General features: G+C 36.2%; 1 protein-coding gene across 3 annotated transcripts in view; it reads right to left on the reverse strand.

Moving 5' to 3' along the window:
• The window catches only part of setd1a (SET domain containing 1A, histone lysine methyltransferase), a 90059-nt gene that overhangs the window by 46897 nt on the left and 23657 nt on the right, over positions 1-19505 (reverse strand). For all 3 annotated transcript variants that reach the window (XM_039766409.1, XM_039766410.1, XM_039766411.1), the window contains one exon: positions 3084-4031. In XM_039766409.1, the coding sequence (XP_039622343.1) occupies positions 3084-4031 (948 nt within the window). The remainder of the gene's footprint in view (positions 1-3083; positions 4032-19505) is intronic.

Consider the following 19505-nt stretch of genomic DNA (forward strand, 5'->3'; position numbering starts at 1 on the left):
ACTAAAAATAATTATAAAAGTGTTTTACTATCTTTTGACAGCCAGATATTTTATGTAATCCTTCATGAATAACACTCAATTATCTATGCATTCCCCAAAATAATACTTTACAAAAATTACTGGAAGGAAAAATGAATGAGTAGACAGTTAACTTACAATGCTATGATTCAATGTTTGGGTTGATAATCTACAACTTATGTTAAGGAATATTACATTTTAATTTCACATAAGGCTTTGATTCTGCTCTTGTGCAACTGAAGTTCATATAATTACTTCATTTAACAGGAAGCAGTTAAAAAAGTTTGACAAGATGAAGAGGTTTAGACATAAAGTAGTGTAAATGAATAGCTTGAATGTTTAGTTTCATCCAAATATCCACTTGTTACATTTATCTCGTATGTACACATACAGTATGTGGCCAATAACTTTACTGTCTCAATTCATTTTAAAGGTCATTGCATGCTTATCATATTGCCACAAAACATACAAGACTAACTGCTTTGTACCCATACAGTATATACTGAATAAACTGAATGAAGTATTATAAAACATGATTAGACTAGCCAACAGATTCTTTTGGAGGACTTTTCTGAAAGCACATCTACAAAGCATGAAAAGCAGGCTTCATTTTTCCTATGCTGTAACTTTCTGCATACAGTAACATAAAAGACAAAAAGAGTGGTCCCTTTTTATACAGAGGCTGCCGAAGTTATCCTCCAAATGAAGTATAGTCTAGCCTTTAAATTAGAAATAGTATAATCCTTGTTTTAAAACATTTCATGAAAAAGTAAATTTGTCTGATATCTCATTTCGCATTTTGAAGTCATTACTAGTCAGTATAGACAAGGCTGGCATTTTGTACAAAAATTGATGTTCATGATATGTTCCATTTTGTATTGTTTTAAGCCCCAATAAAAATTGTATATATTATAATTTCATTAAAGCATAAGACGTTTGAAAAATGTGAGAAGACTTCATCAATCGCATTTGATTACAAACTTAATTCTATGCTGCCACAGGGTGTTTTATTTCATACTAGCAAAATACCCGCGCTTCGCAGCGGTGAAGTACTGCCTTAAAATTTTTATTAAGAAGTAAACCTTTTAAAAGTGAGGGAAAATATACCAATAATTATTTGTTAAGGACCTCTTTGTATGCCACATTGTCAGTTCGGCCCTCCGATTGTAATATGACCAAGCTGTGCGCTGAGCTTACTCTTGAGCATGCAACGTACAGTTGGCCATGTGAACAGTAATCTTGCCTCAAATCTCACAGCTTGGATTGCTGCTGTCATAATTGGTTTGAGTTTCATGGTTTGTTTCAATTACGTTAGTACTTGCAGGACTTGTTGTGTTGAAGTGACATTCGGCATCTGTCAAGCGTTGTAAGCATACAACCGGTTTCATCAATAACTTCGCATTCAGCTTTTGAGAGTTTAAACATTCATAAACATTAAAGTGTCCATACTCAAATTGTCACCTGTGAATCTAAGATGTTTAAGAGGCATTGGCGGTTGTCCAAAGGTGTAAAATATTTGGCCATTTCGGTACACTTGAAAGCGACAACCGAACAATTCAGCGGCAGCCATCAACTCACATGCAGAACCATAGGTGAAGGGCTTAAGCATTTCACTCTTATAGTGCTCCTGTGTAGTATAATTATCTCCTGTACCATCATTAGTCCACACCTTAAACCTGTCCCAGTCATTCAATACAGAAGACACAATGTTCCTCCGGATATCAAGAATGAACCTGATATGGCCGTGCAATATGTAACACAGAGTATGGCAAAGGCAGGAGGCATTTCCGGGCATGGAAACCACTCGGTGAGTGACAGTTCTTTGATCGATGGTGATCACCTCGATAGACATGTTAATGGGGATACGGTTGGAACGATAAAGGAAATGGGTACCTGAACAATGTAAAGCAAGTCTAAAATACCTACACAATAACTAGAATTGTAATAAACGAACAATAAAACAGCGGAGAAGCCGTGGATAAAATAAAAAGGCTGCAATTATCAGCAGGGAGACGTGAATACCGTGGTGAAGCAAGGAAGGGAATGAAGAGACTGGAGCGATGGACGGCCTTATATAGGTAGGCAGCAAACCATGTGGGAGGCGTGGGGATGGGGGACCCAACGGCACCTCACACGGCGACCAAGCTGCAGGCTATGGACGTATATATGTACGTAAGTAGGATTCAGTTAGTGTTGGGAACCCGCGTACCAAATTTCTTGAAGATGGGCCCAAAGGTAACAAAGACCGTTGGAAAGTTCAATATGGCGGTCAACAGTGGCGTCATACCACCGAAATAAGTACGTACATTGGTTTCAGTTAGCGCAGTGAAGCCGCCTACCAAGTATCGTGAAAATGGGGCCATAAATAAGACAGTTTAACATGGCGTATGTTGTTGACCGTTATGACTGTTATGCATAGAATTTCTAAATGAAACCTGCTTAACTTCTCTAAGTAAGCTGTAAGGAATGAGCCTGCCAAATTTCAGCCTTCTACCTACACGGGAAGTTGGAGAATTAGTGATGAGTAAGTCAGTCAGCAAGTGAGGGCTTTGCCTTTTATTAGTATAGATGTTTAGTGAGTCAACTTCAGACAAATGAAGGACTTTCTAAAAGTGAGCATTTTCATCAGCTTAGTTGGAAAACTAAATGGGTGCTTGCTTTTCAGTTATGTTAAGAGAGACAATGTTTTTCATTTTTCTCATTGTGAACATAGTACCTGATTAGCACTTGCTATAGTCCTTGTGCTTAAAATGAAAATGGCAGGTGTTCTTCTGTCTAAAATAACTTGTTTAAGATCTAATGATGATAAGGCTCTAAAAGAAGTTTGCCTATGCAAAAGGCTGTTCCACTATCATGTAATATAGACATTCTCTCTTAAATAATGGTAATTTTAACTTGAATATCATCTACTTGCATTACTGTGTTTTTATTTTTTTAAGTCTAGTCATCTTTTTCCTTTTTCCTTTCCATTGACATTAAGTTTCTTCTAAACAGGATATATACCTCAAATCCTACTTAATTTAGAATCATTTTAAGTTTTTCATTTTTGATGGACTTTTGCTTACCTTTGCTTTTCGTTCTTTGCGTTCCCACCATTCATCAAAAGTCCCAAAAGCAATATTCTCTATCATTTTGCGGTTGAGATCTCTCTGCATTATACTTTTCATCTCTTGGATAAGAGAAGACAGTACACCAGCCACAGTTGATTCATGAGGATCCCTTTGGGTAGGTGGTTGTGTATAGGTGGGAAGGTAGTTTGGGGCTAGACCATGAGAGGAGACATCATGAGAAAAACCTGTCTGGGGATGTTGGGCAGGAAGGCAATGTCCCCAAGATGGTTGTGGTTCTGGGAAGCCAAATGGTAAGTGTTGCAAGTGAGGGGGGAAACGGTGGTCCTGGTCAAAGGGAGCAGTGCATGCTTCTTGGTCTAAATACGGATGAGGAGCTGGATAGGTTCCATACGGGGCTTCAAAAGGGGAGAATCCAGAGCCTTTTGCAGCAGCTGAAGAAGAAAGTAAACTGCTAGGCTGAGCCCCAGTGTTGCTGTTAATTAATCTCATCTGATGCAATCTGCTTAACATCTGGGTTTGCATCTGGAATGACATGGATATGCCACCGTACTGGTTACCTAGGTGGTTCATCAACTCCATGGAATTTACATAATCGTATATGTTTGATGGAGGAAGTCCATGTAGAGGAAGAGCATGAAAATCAGGAAGAGCAGCATGATGGTGTTGAGTGTGGGGTGATACATCAGATACACCAGGGATATGAGACATGGGAGGAGCAAGACCTGGAGGTGGCTGAAGAGGAAAGCCAGGAGGTGGGTGGGGAATGTGTGGATATGATGATACACTCATAGGCATAGCAGCCAGCGAGGGTGGAGGAGGAACACCAGGAAAGTGCTGTTGTTGATGTGGTTGTTGTAGGTGTTCTGAAGCTATTTCAGGAGACTCCTCTGCTAGCTCATCATCAGAAATTTCCATGTCTTCTCCTGATGAATGAGGTGAAGGCTGTGCAAAAAAAGCAAACAGTAATACAAGTTAAATAAAATAAAAATATTAAAATAAATTACAAAAACATACCTATGTACAGGAGACCGAGAAATTGCACAAAATAGCAAACATCTGAAAAGTCCCATTTAAGAAATGTAATAGCAAAAAGTATGCTGTAAACAAAAAAAAAAAACATGTTTTAAAAAGCACCATTGACATGAAAACCATACAAAATCAATTTACAGTGCATCCGGTAAGTATTCACAGCTCATCACTTTTTCCACATTTTGTTATGTTACAGCCTTATTCTGAAATGGATTAAATTAATTTTTTCCTCAGAATTCTACACACAACACCCCATAATGACAACGTGAGAGATTTTTTGCAAATTTATTAAAAATAAAAAAATTGAGAAAGCACATGTACACAAGTATTCACAGCCTTTGCCATGAAGCTCAAAATTGAGCTCAGGTGCATCCTGTTTCCCCTGATCATCCTTGAAATGTTTCTGCAGCTTAATTGGAGTCCACCTGTGGTAAATTCAGTTGATTGGACATGATTTGGAAAGGCACACACTTGTCTATATAAGGTCCCACAGTTGATAGTTCATGTCAGAACACAAACCAAGCATGAAGTCAAAGGAACGGTCTGTAGACCTCCGAGACAGGATTGTCTCGAGGCACAAATCTGGGGAAGGTTACAGAAAAATTTCTGCTGCTTTGAAGGTCCCAATGAGCACAGTGGCCTCCATCATCCGTAAGTGGAAGAAGTTCGAAACCACCAGGACTCTTCCTAGAGCTGGCCGGCCATCTAAACTGAGCAATCCATTTGGGGGTAAGGGCCTTAGTCCAGAGGTCCTCTGTGGAGAGAGGAGAGCCTTCCAGAAGGCCAACCATCTCTGCAGCAATCCACCAATCAGGCCTGCATGGTAGAGTGACCAGACGGAAGCCACTCCTTAGTAAAAGGCACATGGCAGACCGCCTGGAGTTTGCCAAAAGACACCTGGAGGACTCTCAGACCATTAGAAACAAAATTCTCTGGTCTGATGAGACAAAGATTTAACTCTTTGGTGTGAATGCCAGGTGTCACGTTTGGAGGAAACCAGGCATGGCTCATCACCAGGCCAATACCATCCCTACGGTGAAGCATGGTGGTGGCAGCATCATGCTGTGGGGATGTTTTTCAGCGGCAGGAACTGGGAGACTAGTCAGGATAAAGGGAAAGATGACTGCAGCAATGTACAGAGGCATCCTGGATGAAAACCTGCCCCAGAGCGCTCTTGACCTCAGACTGGGGCGACGGTTCATCTTTCAGCAGGACAATGACCCTAAGCACACAGTCAAGATATCAAAGGAGTGGCTTCAGGACAACTCTGTGAATGTCTTTGAGTGGCCCAGACTTGAATCCGATTGAACATCTCTGGAGAGATCTTAAAATGGCTGTGCACCAATGCTTCCCATCCAACCTGATGGAGCTTGAGAGGTGCTGCAAAGAGGAATGGGCGAAACTGGCCAAGGATAGGTGTGCCAAGCTTGTGGCATCATATTCAAAAAGACTTGAGGCTGTAATTGCTGCCAAAGGTGCATCGACAAAGTATTGAGCAAAGGCTGTGAATACTTAAAATTCATGTGAAAACTTAAAATTCATGTGAAGGCTGTGAATACTTAAATACATGTGATTTCTCAGTTTTTAATTTTTAATAAATTTGCAAAACCCTCAAGTAAACTTTTTTCATATTGTCATTATGGGGTGTTGTGTGTAGAATTCTGAGGAAAAAAATTAATTTAATCCATTTTGGAATAAGACGGTAACATAACAAAATGTGGAAAAAGTGACGTGCTATGAATACTTTCTGGATGCACTGTATATTAAATTGTTAGAATAGCTGATACATACACAAAGCTTTTTATAATAAATGGAATAAAGTAGGGACTGGTGGTCTTTTGGCATTGGAATCCCTGCTGATTTTGTTTTTTCTCCAGCCTGGAAAAAACTGGAGTTTTTTTGTTTTTCCCATCCTCCTGGCCATTCCACCTTACCCTTTTCTTTGTTACATACTGTATAATAGTATTGCCTAATTTTGCTTTATGTTTTATATTAAATTCCTTATATTTCATTTTCTAAAGCACTTTGAGCTACATTGTTTGTATGAAAACATGCTATATAATTAAATGTTGTTGTTGTTCTAAAGACTAAAATGAGACTCAGTGAGGGTGACGCAGCAAGTCAGGTGTGGGGACTGAGTCAGCAACACTATCTTAATGCGTTATCCACTACATTATTCTTTTTGTAAAAATTGTTAGTATAGAAAAAACATATTTATCACTGCTTTGTTTTACATATAAAAAAGTTAATTTTAAAATCTTATATTCCATCAAGTACAGTATTTACTGAATTTCAACAATCTAGAGGTTTGTCCACAACAACTAAATGCCTCTCATTTTGTTATTAAGCTTTACATGTGAACCGCACTATGCTTGTAGTAACAGACTAGGGTTAAAGGAATACTCCACCCAAAAAAGGTATTTTTTATCTGTTAATTGCCCTGTGTTATTTGTAGTCATGGCTCGGGAAAAAAAAAAAATTATATCATGTTTTCATAAAGAACAGATATCACATGCAACCCATGGGTGATCAATACTGAACATCAGCAAACAATAAACACTTATTCACAAGGTGTTCTTCAGTCAGGCACAACTATATCGCAAAGTTGTCAGTGTACGTTGCAATAAACTGGCAAGTCAATCAAAAGCAATTATGGTATTTGAAAATACACAAGGGTGTCTTCTTTAAAATAAATCATACATTTTACTGTTGTCAGCTCTTTTTCATTAGTAAAATATGTAATTTCCAAATGTACACTGCATATTAATTTAGTACACCATAGTTTTTCCAGTTTTTCTTTAAATCTGACCAGTTGAAATGAATGAATGACCTTCTGACATTTCCTTATTTTCAGTTTCTTCCAACCTAAACTGTAAATTTAAACCTCTGGCTGTTTACTGCTTATCTTTTCAGGTCATCCTTTGCATTTCAACTCAAATTTGAAGAAAAACCTGGAAAAACTGAAGTGTTCTAAAACATTTGACTTGGAGAGAGATATATATATATATATATATATATATATATATATATATATATATATATATATATATATATATATATATATAGATATATATATATATATATATATATATATATATATATATATATATATACACACACACACACACACACACACACATATATATATATATATAGTGGTACCTCGGTATATGTTTGCTTTGGAATAAGTCCAACTTGGTATATGTCCTGTTTGGACGCAAAAAATTTTGCTTGGTATATGACCTTTGTTTAGAATACGACTTGCATGCTAGAACACCGCGTGCTACCCTTGTTTACCTCTCTCGAGACAAAGCCACGACTGCCCATGAGCGTCAGTACGCCAGTTGCTAGCATTCAGTGAACAACCCACGCTATAACTCTATATGAATTTTCACATGATTTTGTGTTTTTCTGCGTAAATTTGAATTGATTGTTGAAAAGTGGGAAGGTGGCATGCGTATCTGGGACTTGGCTGCTGCATACTGTATGCCGAGAATAACGGTATTTACGATTATGAAAAACAAAGACGATATTAAAAAGTAAAGTGAGGTTAAATTTTCATTTATTTCATCTAATTGCTTTTGTATTTATGTATTTTAGTATTAAGCAGTGTTTAAATTATTTTATACAACCCCATCAATGTATAATATGCCAATAACAATAGGATTTTTTCTTTCATGGGAACGGATTAATCATTGTCCCTTTATTTCTTATGGGAAAAATCTGTTTGGTATACGTTCTGTTTGGTATAAGTCAAAAGATCTGGAACGGATTAAAGATGTATACCGAGGTACCACTGTATAATATGTTTCTAAAAAATTATAATACAACCGCTACTGCAGTACTTGTTTGGGGTGACTGTTTAGATGCAAGAGACGTTCCAAAAAGGGAGACACTGTGTCCCAAACAGTATTAACTTTGCAATGTGATATTAAATGCAAACGTGGTATAATGATAGCTGACAGATTGAAGCACAAAAGAAAATTAATTCCAGGATTGTCTTGAATTTATAATGTAAAATCCAGTATTTTGAGGGTAAATACTTAAAATGCCCAATTGTTTCAATTTTCTTTGTATTTCATTTAGTTGATATTGCTGTGAAACAAAGGTTTTAATCAAATAAAACTTTCTTTTGAAAAAATTTTATTTTATACTTACAAGTCTTCAGTCAGTTACTGCTTCTTCATTAAATAACGGAATAAATGTTTATGCTTGGATATGTAATTTAGGTGCAACAGTGCTAAAAACCCTCAAGGGAATAAGGGGTTAAAATGGCAATTACAAAAATCTCAGACTACCCTGTTGCATAATCCACATGTCAATTACCAGTCATCCATCCCTAATGACCTTATTAATCCTAACTTCTCAGCTGTTATAATCTAGCCACAAGATTTTGAAAAGTTAAAACTGTTAACATATATAGGTGATTAAACTTCTCACATTACTGAACTCTCCAATGCATTAACAAAAACATTTTTACATCTGAACTTGCAGTAAAACCTGGAAATTAATTCAGAATTTGCACAACTATCACTATTGCATATAAACAATGAATGTTTATAGTAGCTTTACAAAAATTAAAGAAAAGAGGAAATTTGTGTCCAAAAAGTTACCTTTATAAATTCTCTGTAATTGAGGCATATATATATATATATATATATATATATATATATATATATATATATATATATATATATATATATATATATATATATAAACAATTCACTGGCCATCACAGAGTTGTAGAATATGTGAAGGATGTCCTCCCAAATTAAAGGACCACAGTCTCCTAAGAAAAAAGAATCTGCAAGTATGCTCTGCTCTTTCTCGTACAAGTTTCTCTGTGTTCCAAGACTAGTCTAGCCTGTCATTGATATGGACTGCCAAGTCTTGTAGAAATGGACCACATCTACATCCACATAAATGTTTCCTAATAGAAACTGTCAGAAATTATCCAGATAAATAAGGGGAACAACCAACAGACTGTTGCAGGTGCAGATGATTAAATTCACTACAGAAAGAAAAATAGTAACACATGTTCATATCAAAGTACACAGTATAGTATGAAAAATAAAGCAACTTCACCAACTGCCCATAACAATATTAAAAATATAACCAAAAGCAACCACAACATAGATACACAAAAATTTGTAACATTAAATAGGTAGTCTAAACTTTCCTGGAACAGGTTACCATGTACATTCATATTTATGAGCTTCCTTGCATTATAGTTCCACAGCCATATAAATAAGATAATCCATAACACACCAGTAAAATCATGTCCCATTCTTATCACTGCAGAGAAATGCATTGCATTTTTAAAAATAAGACATAATGTGCATTTTCTGCAGATAGATGCAAGAAATGCACCATCTTTCACTTTAGTGCACGTTTTCACTAGAAAAAAAACACACAGAAAGCCTGCCTCTTGTAATTCTCTTATATCCGCTCTTTAATATGTTCTCCAGATAAGACTGCCCAAATACACACACATCCTCAAAGCACCGTGTAGGAATGCACCCAATACTGTTTGTGTGTTTTAGACACACCTTTAGTATTGTACTCAAAAGACTGCAATTATAATTGACAAGCAGGCATTATACCGCTAACTGACATATGTCACAAGGCACAACACAACATTTGCATACAACATAAAATAACTTCAAAGATTTATTTTTTCACTGGAACCCTTTATTTAAATACAACAAGAAAGGCAAACACATGCAGAATTAGCACATGGAAAGGCATTAAAATGCCTTTTCATGGAAGTCCTATGACTTTCATCTTAAAATGCTGACTACAATGGCTAAGGATAACAAAATGTTTAGGCTTACTAATTAACTTAAGTTTGGTATAGAAAATCAGAAATCAGCAGGACCTCTGTGGATGGCTGAGATGGCTACTACATTATAATTAACTAATGCTCATTCACCACTAATAAATTCAAGGTGGGGCTAATTTACCATTTATTGCTATTTCTGAGGCTCATATCTGAGCCTTCCATATTTTACTAGGTGATGAAAACTAATAATTAATCAGCAGTTTGGGCTTGGGACATGGAAGTCCCTGTTAAGATAAGCAACCCAAGCCAAGGTTGTGGTAGCCAACCCTTTGGCAGTATGGGTTGGCCAAAAGAAGAGGGAATTGGGTCCTGTCAATACAACCTGGCACTGGGACCCATACTCCACTAGACTGGTTCAGATCCTTCCTCTCAGGCCTAACTCAGTTTATTCACCTTAAAACTTTCACATCCCAAACCACCACTGTTACTTCAGGTGTGCCTCAGGGCTCTGTCCTGGGGCACCTCCTTTTCATTATTTACCTCCTTCCACTTGGAAATATCTGTCGTAAATATAACATTATCTTCTACTGTTATGCTGATGACACCCAGCTCTATCTCACTAGCAAGCCTACTGTTTCCTTTCCACCCTCCTCGCTTATTGATTGCATAGCAGAAATCAAATCCTGGTTTCTTCAAATTTTCTTAAAGTAAATAGTGACAAAACTGATTTTCTCCTCATTGGTACAAAATCAATATTATCCAAAACTGATTATTTTTCATTTGTTATTGATAATTCCTCTGTCTCTCCTTCCCCACAGGTTAAGAGTCTGGGTGTCATCCTTGACAGTACTTTATACTTTCAGTCCCATATCAATAACATTTCCCGGTCTGCAAAATTTCCACTTGCGTAAAATTAATCATATACGCCCTTCCCTCACTCCCCACACCACTGATATCCTTGTTCATAGCCTTTTCACTTCTCGTCTGGATTATTGCAATTCCCTTTTCTTTGATCTTTCTCGTAAATCTCTTTATAAGCTTCAACTGGTCCAGAATTCAGCTGCCCACATCATTACTAGAACCCCCTCTATTCACAATATCAGTACCATTTTGCAGCAGATTCACTGGCTTCCAGTTATGTTCCATATTCAATTCAAAATTCTTCTGTTAACTTTTAAGGCTATCCACAACCTTCCCCGTCCATATCTCTCTGACCTTCTCCGTTTTACCATTCCCTCCCGTACCCTTAGATCCTCTTCCTCCATCCACTTGACTGTTTCCTTCGTCCGTCTTACCACTATGGGGTGCAGAGAATTCAGTTGCTCTGCTCCCCAGCTCTGGAACTCACTACCATCCGAGCTTAGAAATACTGAATCATTTTCACTTTTCAAATATAAACTTAAAACTCATTTGTCTAAGACTGCTTTTTCTCTTTGATTACAATTCCTTTGTTTGATTTTAATTTTTGTATTTTAGATTTGTTTTTAATCTGCGTTTTATCTATTGTTCGGTGTCCTTAAGTGTTTAGAAAGGCGCCTACAAATAATAAAATTATTATTAAGTTAGTCAACAGAGGCTTTCAAACACCGAGTGAGGAGGCCTGCTGCAAATGGGAACAATGGCCTCAACAGCCATAAGTTAAGAGAAAACTCTAAGGGAGGAACACCCTGAAATCAAAGTACCTTGACCTCCAGGTTGGTGGTTGGTCGTGGGGCTAATAACCTACACTGTCAAACACAAGCCATTAAGAAGCCCAGAAGAGATAGCCACATCAAAAAGTTGGTTAGACCTAAGCAACACAAAAGACATTTTGATATACAAATAGAAACACAGAACATGAGCTGTCGCAACAAATCTGGTGCTGTGAAAACAACCCTTGGAAAACTTTGATGGAAAGGCAAAGACATCATGGATATAAAGGATTTTACAGTATATTACAATGAAAGAAATAACCATGCTCTGGGAACTGGTTTTGTGGTTGCAAATAAGCTGAGTGAATATTATCTGACCTGATGCGGACAATATTTTGGGGAAAAAAAATCCAGACACTTCCAGCATGCTGAATCCATGAGAATTAAGAGATCTGTACCCACTAGAAAAAAGCATAAAATGCTCTATAGCAGAAATGTTTTACTCAAGGGCAACTGTATGTTGCATGTTCAAGAGTAAGGAGCTTCAGTAAAGTAATAATATTAGAAGCATGCATATATATATATATATATATATATATATATATATATATATATATATACATATATATATACATATATACACACACATATATATATACATATACATATATATATATATATATATATATATATATATATATATATATATATATATATATATATATATATATATATATATATATATATATATAGTGGAGGAAATAATTATTTGACCCCTCACTGATTTTGTAAGTTTGTCCAATGACAAAGAAATGAAAAGTCTCAGAACAGTATCATTTCAGTAAAGTAATAATATTAGAAGCATATATATATATATATATATATATATATATATATATACACACACATATATACATATATATACATATATATATACACACATATATATACATATATATATATACACATATATATACATATATATATACACATATATATATATACATATATATATATATATATATATACACATATATATATATATATATATACACATATACATATATATATATATACACATATACATATATATATATATACACATATATATATATATATATACATATATATATATATATATATATATATATAGTGGAGGAAATAATTATTTGACCCTCACTGATTTTGTAAGTTTGTCCAATGACAAAGAAATGAAAAGTCTCAGAACAGTATCATTTCAATGGTAGGTTTATTTCAACAGTGGCAGATTGCACATCAAAAGGAAAATCGAAAAAATAACTTTAAATAAAAGATAGAAATTGATTTGCATTTCATTGAGGGAAATAAGTTTTTGAACCCCTACCAACCATTAAGAGTTCTGGCTCCCACAGAGTGGTTAGACACTTCTACTCAATTAGTCACCCTCATTAAGGACACCTGTCTTAACTAGTCACCTGTATAAAAGACACCTGTCCACAGAATCAATCAATCAAGCAGACTCCACACTCTACAACATGGGAAAGACCAAAGAGCTGTCCAAGGATGTCAGAGACAAAATTGTAGACCTGCACAAGGCTGGAATGGGCTACAAAACCATTAGCAAGAAGCTGGGAGAGAAGGTGACAACTGTTGGTGCGATTGTTCAAAATGGAAGGAGCACAAAATTACCATCAATCGACCTCGCTCTGGGGCTCCACGCAAGATCTCACCTCGTGGGTGTCAATGGTTCTGAGAAAGGTGAAAAGAATCCTAGAACTACACGGGAGGAGTTAGTTAATGACCTCAAATTAGCAGGGACCACAGTCACCAAGAAAACCATTGGAAACACATTACACCGCAATGGATTAAAATCCTGCAGGGCTCGCAAGGTCCCCCTGCTCAAGAAGGCACATGTGCAGGCCCGTCTGAAGTTTGCCAATGAACACCTGAATGATTCAGAGAGTGACTGGGAGAAGGTGCTGTGGTCTGATGAGACCAAAATAGAGCTCTTTGGCATTAACTCAACTCGCTGTGTTTGGAGGAAGAAAAATGCTGCCTATGACCCCAAAACACGTCCCCACCGTCAAGCATGGGGGTGGAAACATTTTGCTTTGGGGTGTTTTTCTGCTAAGGGCACAGGACAACTTAATCGCATTAACGGAAAATGGACGGAGCCATGTATCGTGAAATCCTGAGCGACAATCTCCTTCCCTCTGCCAGGAAACTGAAAATGGGTCGTGGATGGGTGTTCCAGCACGACAATGACCCAAAACATACAGCAAAGGCGTGGCTCAAGAAGAAGCACATTAAGGTCATGGAGTGGCCTAGTCAGTCTCCGGACCTTAATCCAATAGAAAACCTATGGAGGGAGCTCAAGCTCAGAGTAGCACAAAGACAGCCTCGAAACCTTAGGGATTTAGAGATGATCTGCAAAGAGGAGTGGACCAACATTCCTCCTAAAATGTGCAAACTTGGTCATCAATTACAAGAAACGTTTGACCTCTGTGCTTGCAAACAAGGGTTTTTCCACTAAGTATTAAGTCTTTTTGTTAGAGGGTTCAAAACTTACTTCCCTCAATGAAATGCAAATCAATTTCTATCTTTTATTTAAAGTTATTTTTTCGATTTTCCTTTTGATGTGCAATCTGCCACTGTTGAAATAAACCTACCATTGAAATGATACTGTTCTGAGACTTTTCATTTCTTTGTCATTGGACAAACTTGCAAAATCAGTGAGGGGTCAAATAATTATTTCCTCCACTATATATATATATATATATATATACACACATATATATATATATATATACACACATATATATATATATACACACACATATATATATATACATATATATATACACACACATATACATATATATATATACACACACACACATATATATATATATATATATATATACATATACATACATTTATACATACATACATACATACATACATATACATACATATATACATAATATATATACACAAACATACACACACACAGTGGAACCTCGAGATACAAGTTTAATTCGTTCCAGCACTGAGCTCGTATAGCGAATTTTTTCATATCTAGAACAAACTTCCCCATTGAAAATAATGGAAATCCAGTTAATCCGTTCCGCACCCCCAAAAATATCAAAAATAAAAATCAATTTTCCTAACAAATTGGAAGTCGGCCATTTTGGATCCAACTTTTGTTTTTTCAATAGGAAGAGGGTCATGTAACACATCAAACTTATTGGGAATTTCACAAGAAAAACAATGGTGTGCATTGGTTTTAACGTAACTTTATTCTTTCATGAGTTATTTACAAGTTTCTCTTTGTTTACAGCCATTGACATGTCGCAGAGGTTAACACGTGAGGAGCGGATGACTCCCGCTCTTATGTGCAAGTCTGCGTGGATATTATCAACTATCGTATCAGTTCAAGTTCTATTTAAATTTTAAACAGAAGGAATTTTTATTTAGTCGACAGAAATATCTTTGGTAGGAATGTAAGTTAAATGTAGGCATCACTGCATAAATTTTTCTTCACCATACAAATGTAAAGAGTAAATTCGCCTTACATTTCAACCAAAGATATTTGTGTCAACTAAATCAGGGGTGTCAAACTCAAATTGCACAGGGGGCCAAAATCCAAAACACACTTTATGTCGCGGGCCGAACAGAATAAACATTTATTGAACACACCAAAACTAAACTTTTAAAACTTAACTTTTTTGAACATAAATATGAATTAAAACAGACAGGAATATTATTCCGGAATAAATCAACTCAAACCGTAAATACATCATATACACACACACATATATAATTTGTGTGTGTGTATGTATGTATTTATGTATGTATGTGTGTGTGTATATATGATGTAGATAGATATGTATATATATATATATATATATATGTATATATATATATATATGTGTGTGTGTGTATATATATATATATATATATATATGTATATATCTATATATATATATATATATATATATATATATATATATATATATATATATATATATATATATATATATATATATATATATATATATACATATACAGTAATCCCTCCCTCATGAGGGTTATGTTCCAGACCCCCGATAGGTGAAAATCCAAGTAGAAACCATATGTTTGTGTGGTTATTTTTATATATTTTAAGCCCTTATAAACTCTCCCACCCTGTTAACATTATTAGAGCCCTCTAGACATGAAATAACACCCTTTAGTCAAACGTTTAAACTGTGCTCCATGACAAGACAGAGATGACAGTTCTTTCTCACAATTAAAAGAAAGCAAACATATCTTATCTTCAAAGGAGCGCCGTCATAAAGGAGCGTCAGGAGCAGAGAATGTCAGAGAGAGCGCAGAAAGAAAAAGCAAACAATCAAAAAAATCAATACATGCTTTTAAGTATACAGAAGCACCGCGATAAAGCGGCATTTTGAAGAGGAGCGTCCGTGTCCTCTGTGCAAACAGCCCTCTGCTCACACCCCTCCGGCCAGGCAGAGAGCGAGAAAGATAGAGAGAAGCAAACAAGCACAGCGCGGGAAGCATATCTTATAGCATTGAGGAGTTTTAGTTAATATGCAATACATGCTCTGATTATGTAGCTTCTAAGCCATCCGCCAATAGCGTCCCTTGTATGAAATCAACTGGGCAATCAAACTGAGGAAGCATGTAACCTAAATTAAAAGACCCATTGTCCAGAAAGCGCTAACCAGTGAAAAATCTGTGATATATGTTGAGATGTGCTTACATTTAAAATCCGCGATAGAGTGAAACCGCGAAAGTCAGAGCGCTATATAGCGAGGGATTACTGTATATATATATGTGTATATATATATATATATGTATATATATATATATGTGTGTATATATATATATATATATATATATGTGTGTATATATATATATGTGTGTGTGTATATATATATATATATACTAGCAGAATACCAGGCTTTGAGCGGAGAAGTAGTGTGTTAAAGAAGGTACGAAAAAGAAAAGGAAAAATTTTAAAAATAACGTAACATGGTTGTTAATGTAATTGTTTTGTCACTGTTATGAGTGTCGCTGTGATATATATATATAGCAAAATACCCGCGCTTCGCAGCAAAGTCGTGTGTTAAAGAAGTTATGAAAAAGAAAATGAAACATTTTAAAAATAATGTAATATGATTGTGAAAGTAATTGTTTTGTGTATTTGGCGGCAGCGCCACGGTTGTTTTCGTAGCTGCATCCGAAAATGTACCACGACGTCTGACACGCCTCCTTTTACTGTTTTCTCACAGCTTGATTGCTGCTGTCATATATATATATATATACACACACACACACACACACACACACACACATACATACATATATATACACATACATATCTTCATATCTACATATCTATATACATATCTACATATATACATATATTTATAAGTTGCTTCGGAAGACGGCGTTAGCCGCGGAGCTCAGCTCAGAGCGAAATGAGATGAATGGGAGGGGAGATGATGACGTGACTCCCCCACCCGCCTTAAACTGTCAATCCCCACAAACACAGTCTCTCGAATTTGCATAAGCACACCCTTCACCTACAATTTTAACTTAGTTACAAAGTGATCAAAACTCGCTTATATCCTGCGTCCTCTCATTAAACTTGTATCCCGCATTACCTGTGGGCATGTGAAACGCCAGCGGTAGCCTGTCTATGAACTTAATTTAAAGTTTAGGTTTATACCTTGCTTTCTTTCCGAGGTAGCAGCACTCATGAATATGGTAGTATATGTCACTCGCTCGCTTCTTATTGTTTCGCTGCCTTCTCAATTATATAATGCATGTTTTCTTAAGCCGCTTTTGGAGGTCTTCCTGGTTTTCACGCACTCGTTGACAGTCAGTTCGTGATTACGTGGGAGGCGTGATGATGTCACACGCGAAACTCCGGCCCGCGTCTTTCCAGCTCAACTCCATTACAGTTAATGGAGAAAAATACCTTCCATTTATGACCATTAAGCGTAGAATTTCGAAATGAAACCTGCCCAACTTTTGCAAATAAGCTGTAAGGAATGAGCCTGCCAAATTTCAGCCTTCTACCTACACGGGAAGTTGGAGAACTAGTGATGAGTGAGTGAATGAGTGAGGGCTTTGCCTTTTATTAGTATAGATGTGTATATATATATATATATATATATATATATATATATATATATATATATATATGTATATATATGTATATATATATATATATATATATATATATATATATATATCTATATATATATCTATACTAATAAAAGGCAAAGCCCTCACTCACTCATCACTAATTCTCCAACTTCCCGTGTAGGTAGAAGGCTGAAATTTGGCAGGCTCATTCCTTACAGCTTACTTACAAAAGTTGGGCAGGTTTCATTTCGAAATTCTACGCCTAATGGTCATAACTGGAAGGTATTTTTCTCCATTAACTGTAATAGAGTTGAGCTGGAAAGACGTGGGGGGGCGGAGTTTCGTGTGACATCATCACGCCTCCCACGTAATCACAAAATGCCGCTTTATCGCGGTGCTTCGGCATACTTAAAAGCACGTACTGATTTTTTGATTGTTTGCTTTTCTCTCGCACTCTCTCTTTCTGACATTCTCTGCTCCTGACGGCGCTCCTTTGAAGAGAAGATATGCTTGCATTCTTTTAATTGCGAGAAAGAACTGTCATCTCTGTCTTGTCATGGAGCACAGTTTAAACTTTTGACTAAAGGGTGTAATTTCATATCTAGAAGGCTCTAATAATGTTAACAGTGTGGGAGAGTTTATAAGGGCTTAAAATATATAAAAATAACCATACAAACATATGGTTTCTACTTCGCGGATTTTCATCTATCGTGGGGGGTTATGGAACGCAACCCCCGCGATCGAGGAGGGATTACTGTATACATACATACATACATACATACATACATACATACATACATACACATACACATATATATATATATATACACACACACACACATATATATATACACACATATACATACATACATACATATATATATACACATATATATACATATACACACATATATACATATACATATATACACACATATACATATATACACACACACACACACACACACACATACATACATATCTACATATATATACTGTATGTAGCAAAATCCGTGAGCTTTGCAGCGACGAAGTACAGCTTTTAAATTTTTATTAAGAAAAAAAGAAAACCTTTTTAAACTGAGGGAAAATATACCAATAACTATTTGTTAAGGATCTCTTTGTATACCACGTTGTCAGTTCAGCACTCCGGTTGTAATATGACCAAGCTGTACGAGCTTACTCTTGAGAATGCAACGTATAGTTGTCCAGGAGAAAAGCAAGCTTGCCTCAAATCAATGGCAACCTTTTGTAGGGTCTGTCCTTGAGACTTATTAATTGTCATCACGAAGCAGATCCTTACTGGAAATTGGAGGTATTTGAATTGAAATGGGAGATTAAAGGGTATAACGGGGATGCGAGGAATACAGAGTGTGAAGAAACTCTAGAGACAGCGTGTGTATCAACTTGTGGATTATTCTGTGAGTATTTGGTGGAAGCGTGACTAAGTTGCTTCTGTAAGACCTGCCTTAGCTGTGGAGCTCAGCTCGGAGCATATTCTTTTCCTACCTTGTCAATTGTGTAATGCGTTTTTTGAACAGGTTTGATTCATGGAAGTAATCACTCGTACTGCGTTCAGTCAGTTCACGTGAGCTGCTCTCTTGTGTTATGTTGCGATGTCCACGGCTTTATTTAATGTTAGCTAAGACCCGGCACTTAAAAGTTTCTCGCTACAGCAATTTTAACTCCGTTCATTGTAGGCATGACAAACGGCAGCGGGAGTGTGTCTATAAACTTAATTTAAACTTACGGTTTACACAGTGCTTTGTTTCTGCAGTAGCTGCACTTATGAATATGCTTGTATGCATTTTTTCTTCAGCTCTCTTTGGAGGTCTT

This window comes from Polypterus senegalus, chromosome 10 (assembly GCF_016835505.1).
Source record: "Polypterus senegalus isolate Bchr_013 chromosome 10, ASM1683550v1, whole genome shotgun sequence".
In the NCBI taxonomy this organism is placed as follows: domain Eukaryota; kingdom Metazoa; phylum Chordata; class Cladistia; order Polypteriformes; family Polypteridae; genus Polypterus; species Polypterus senegalus.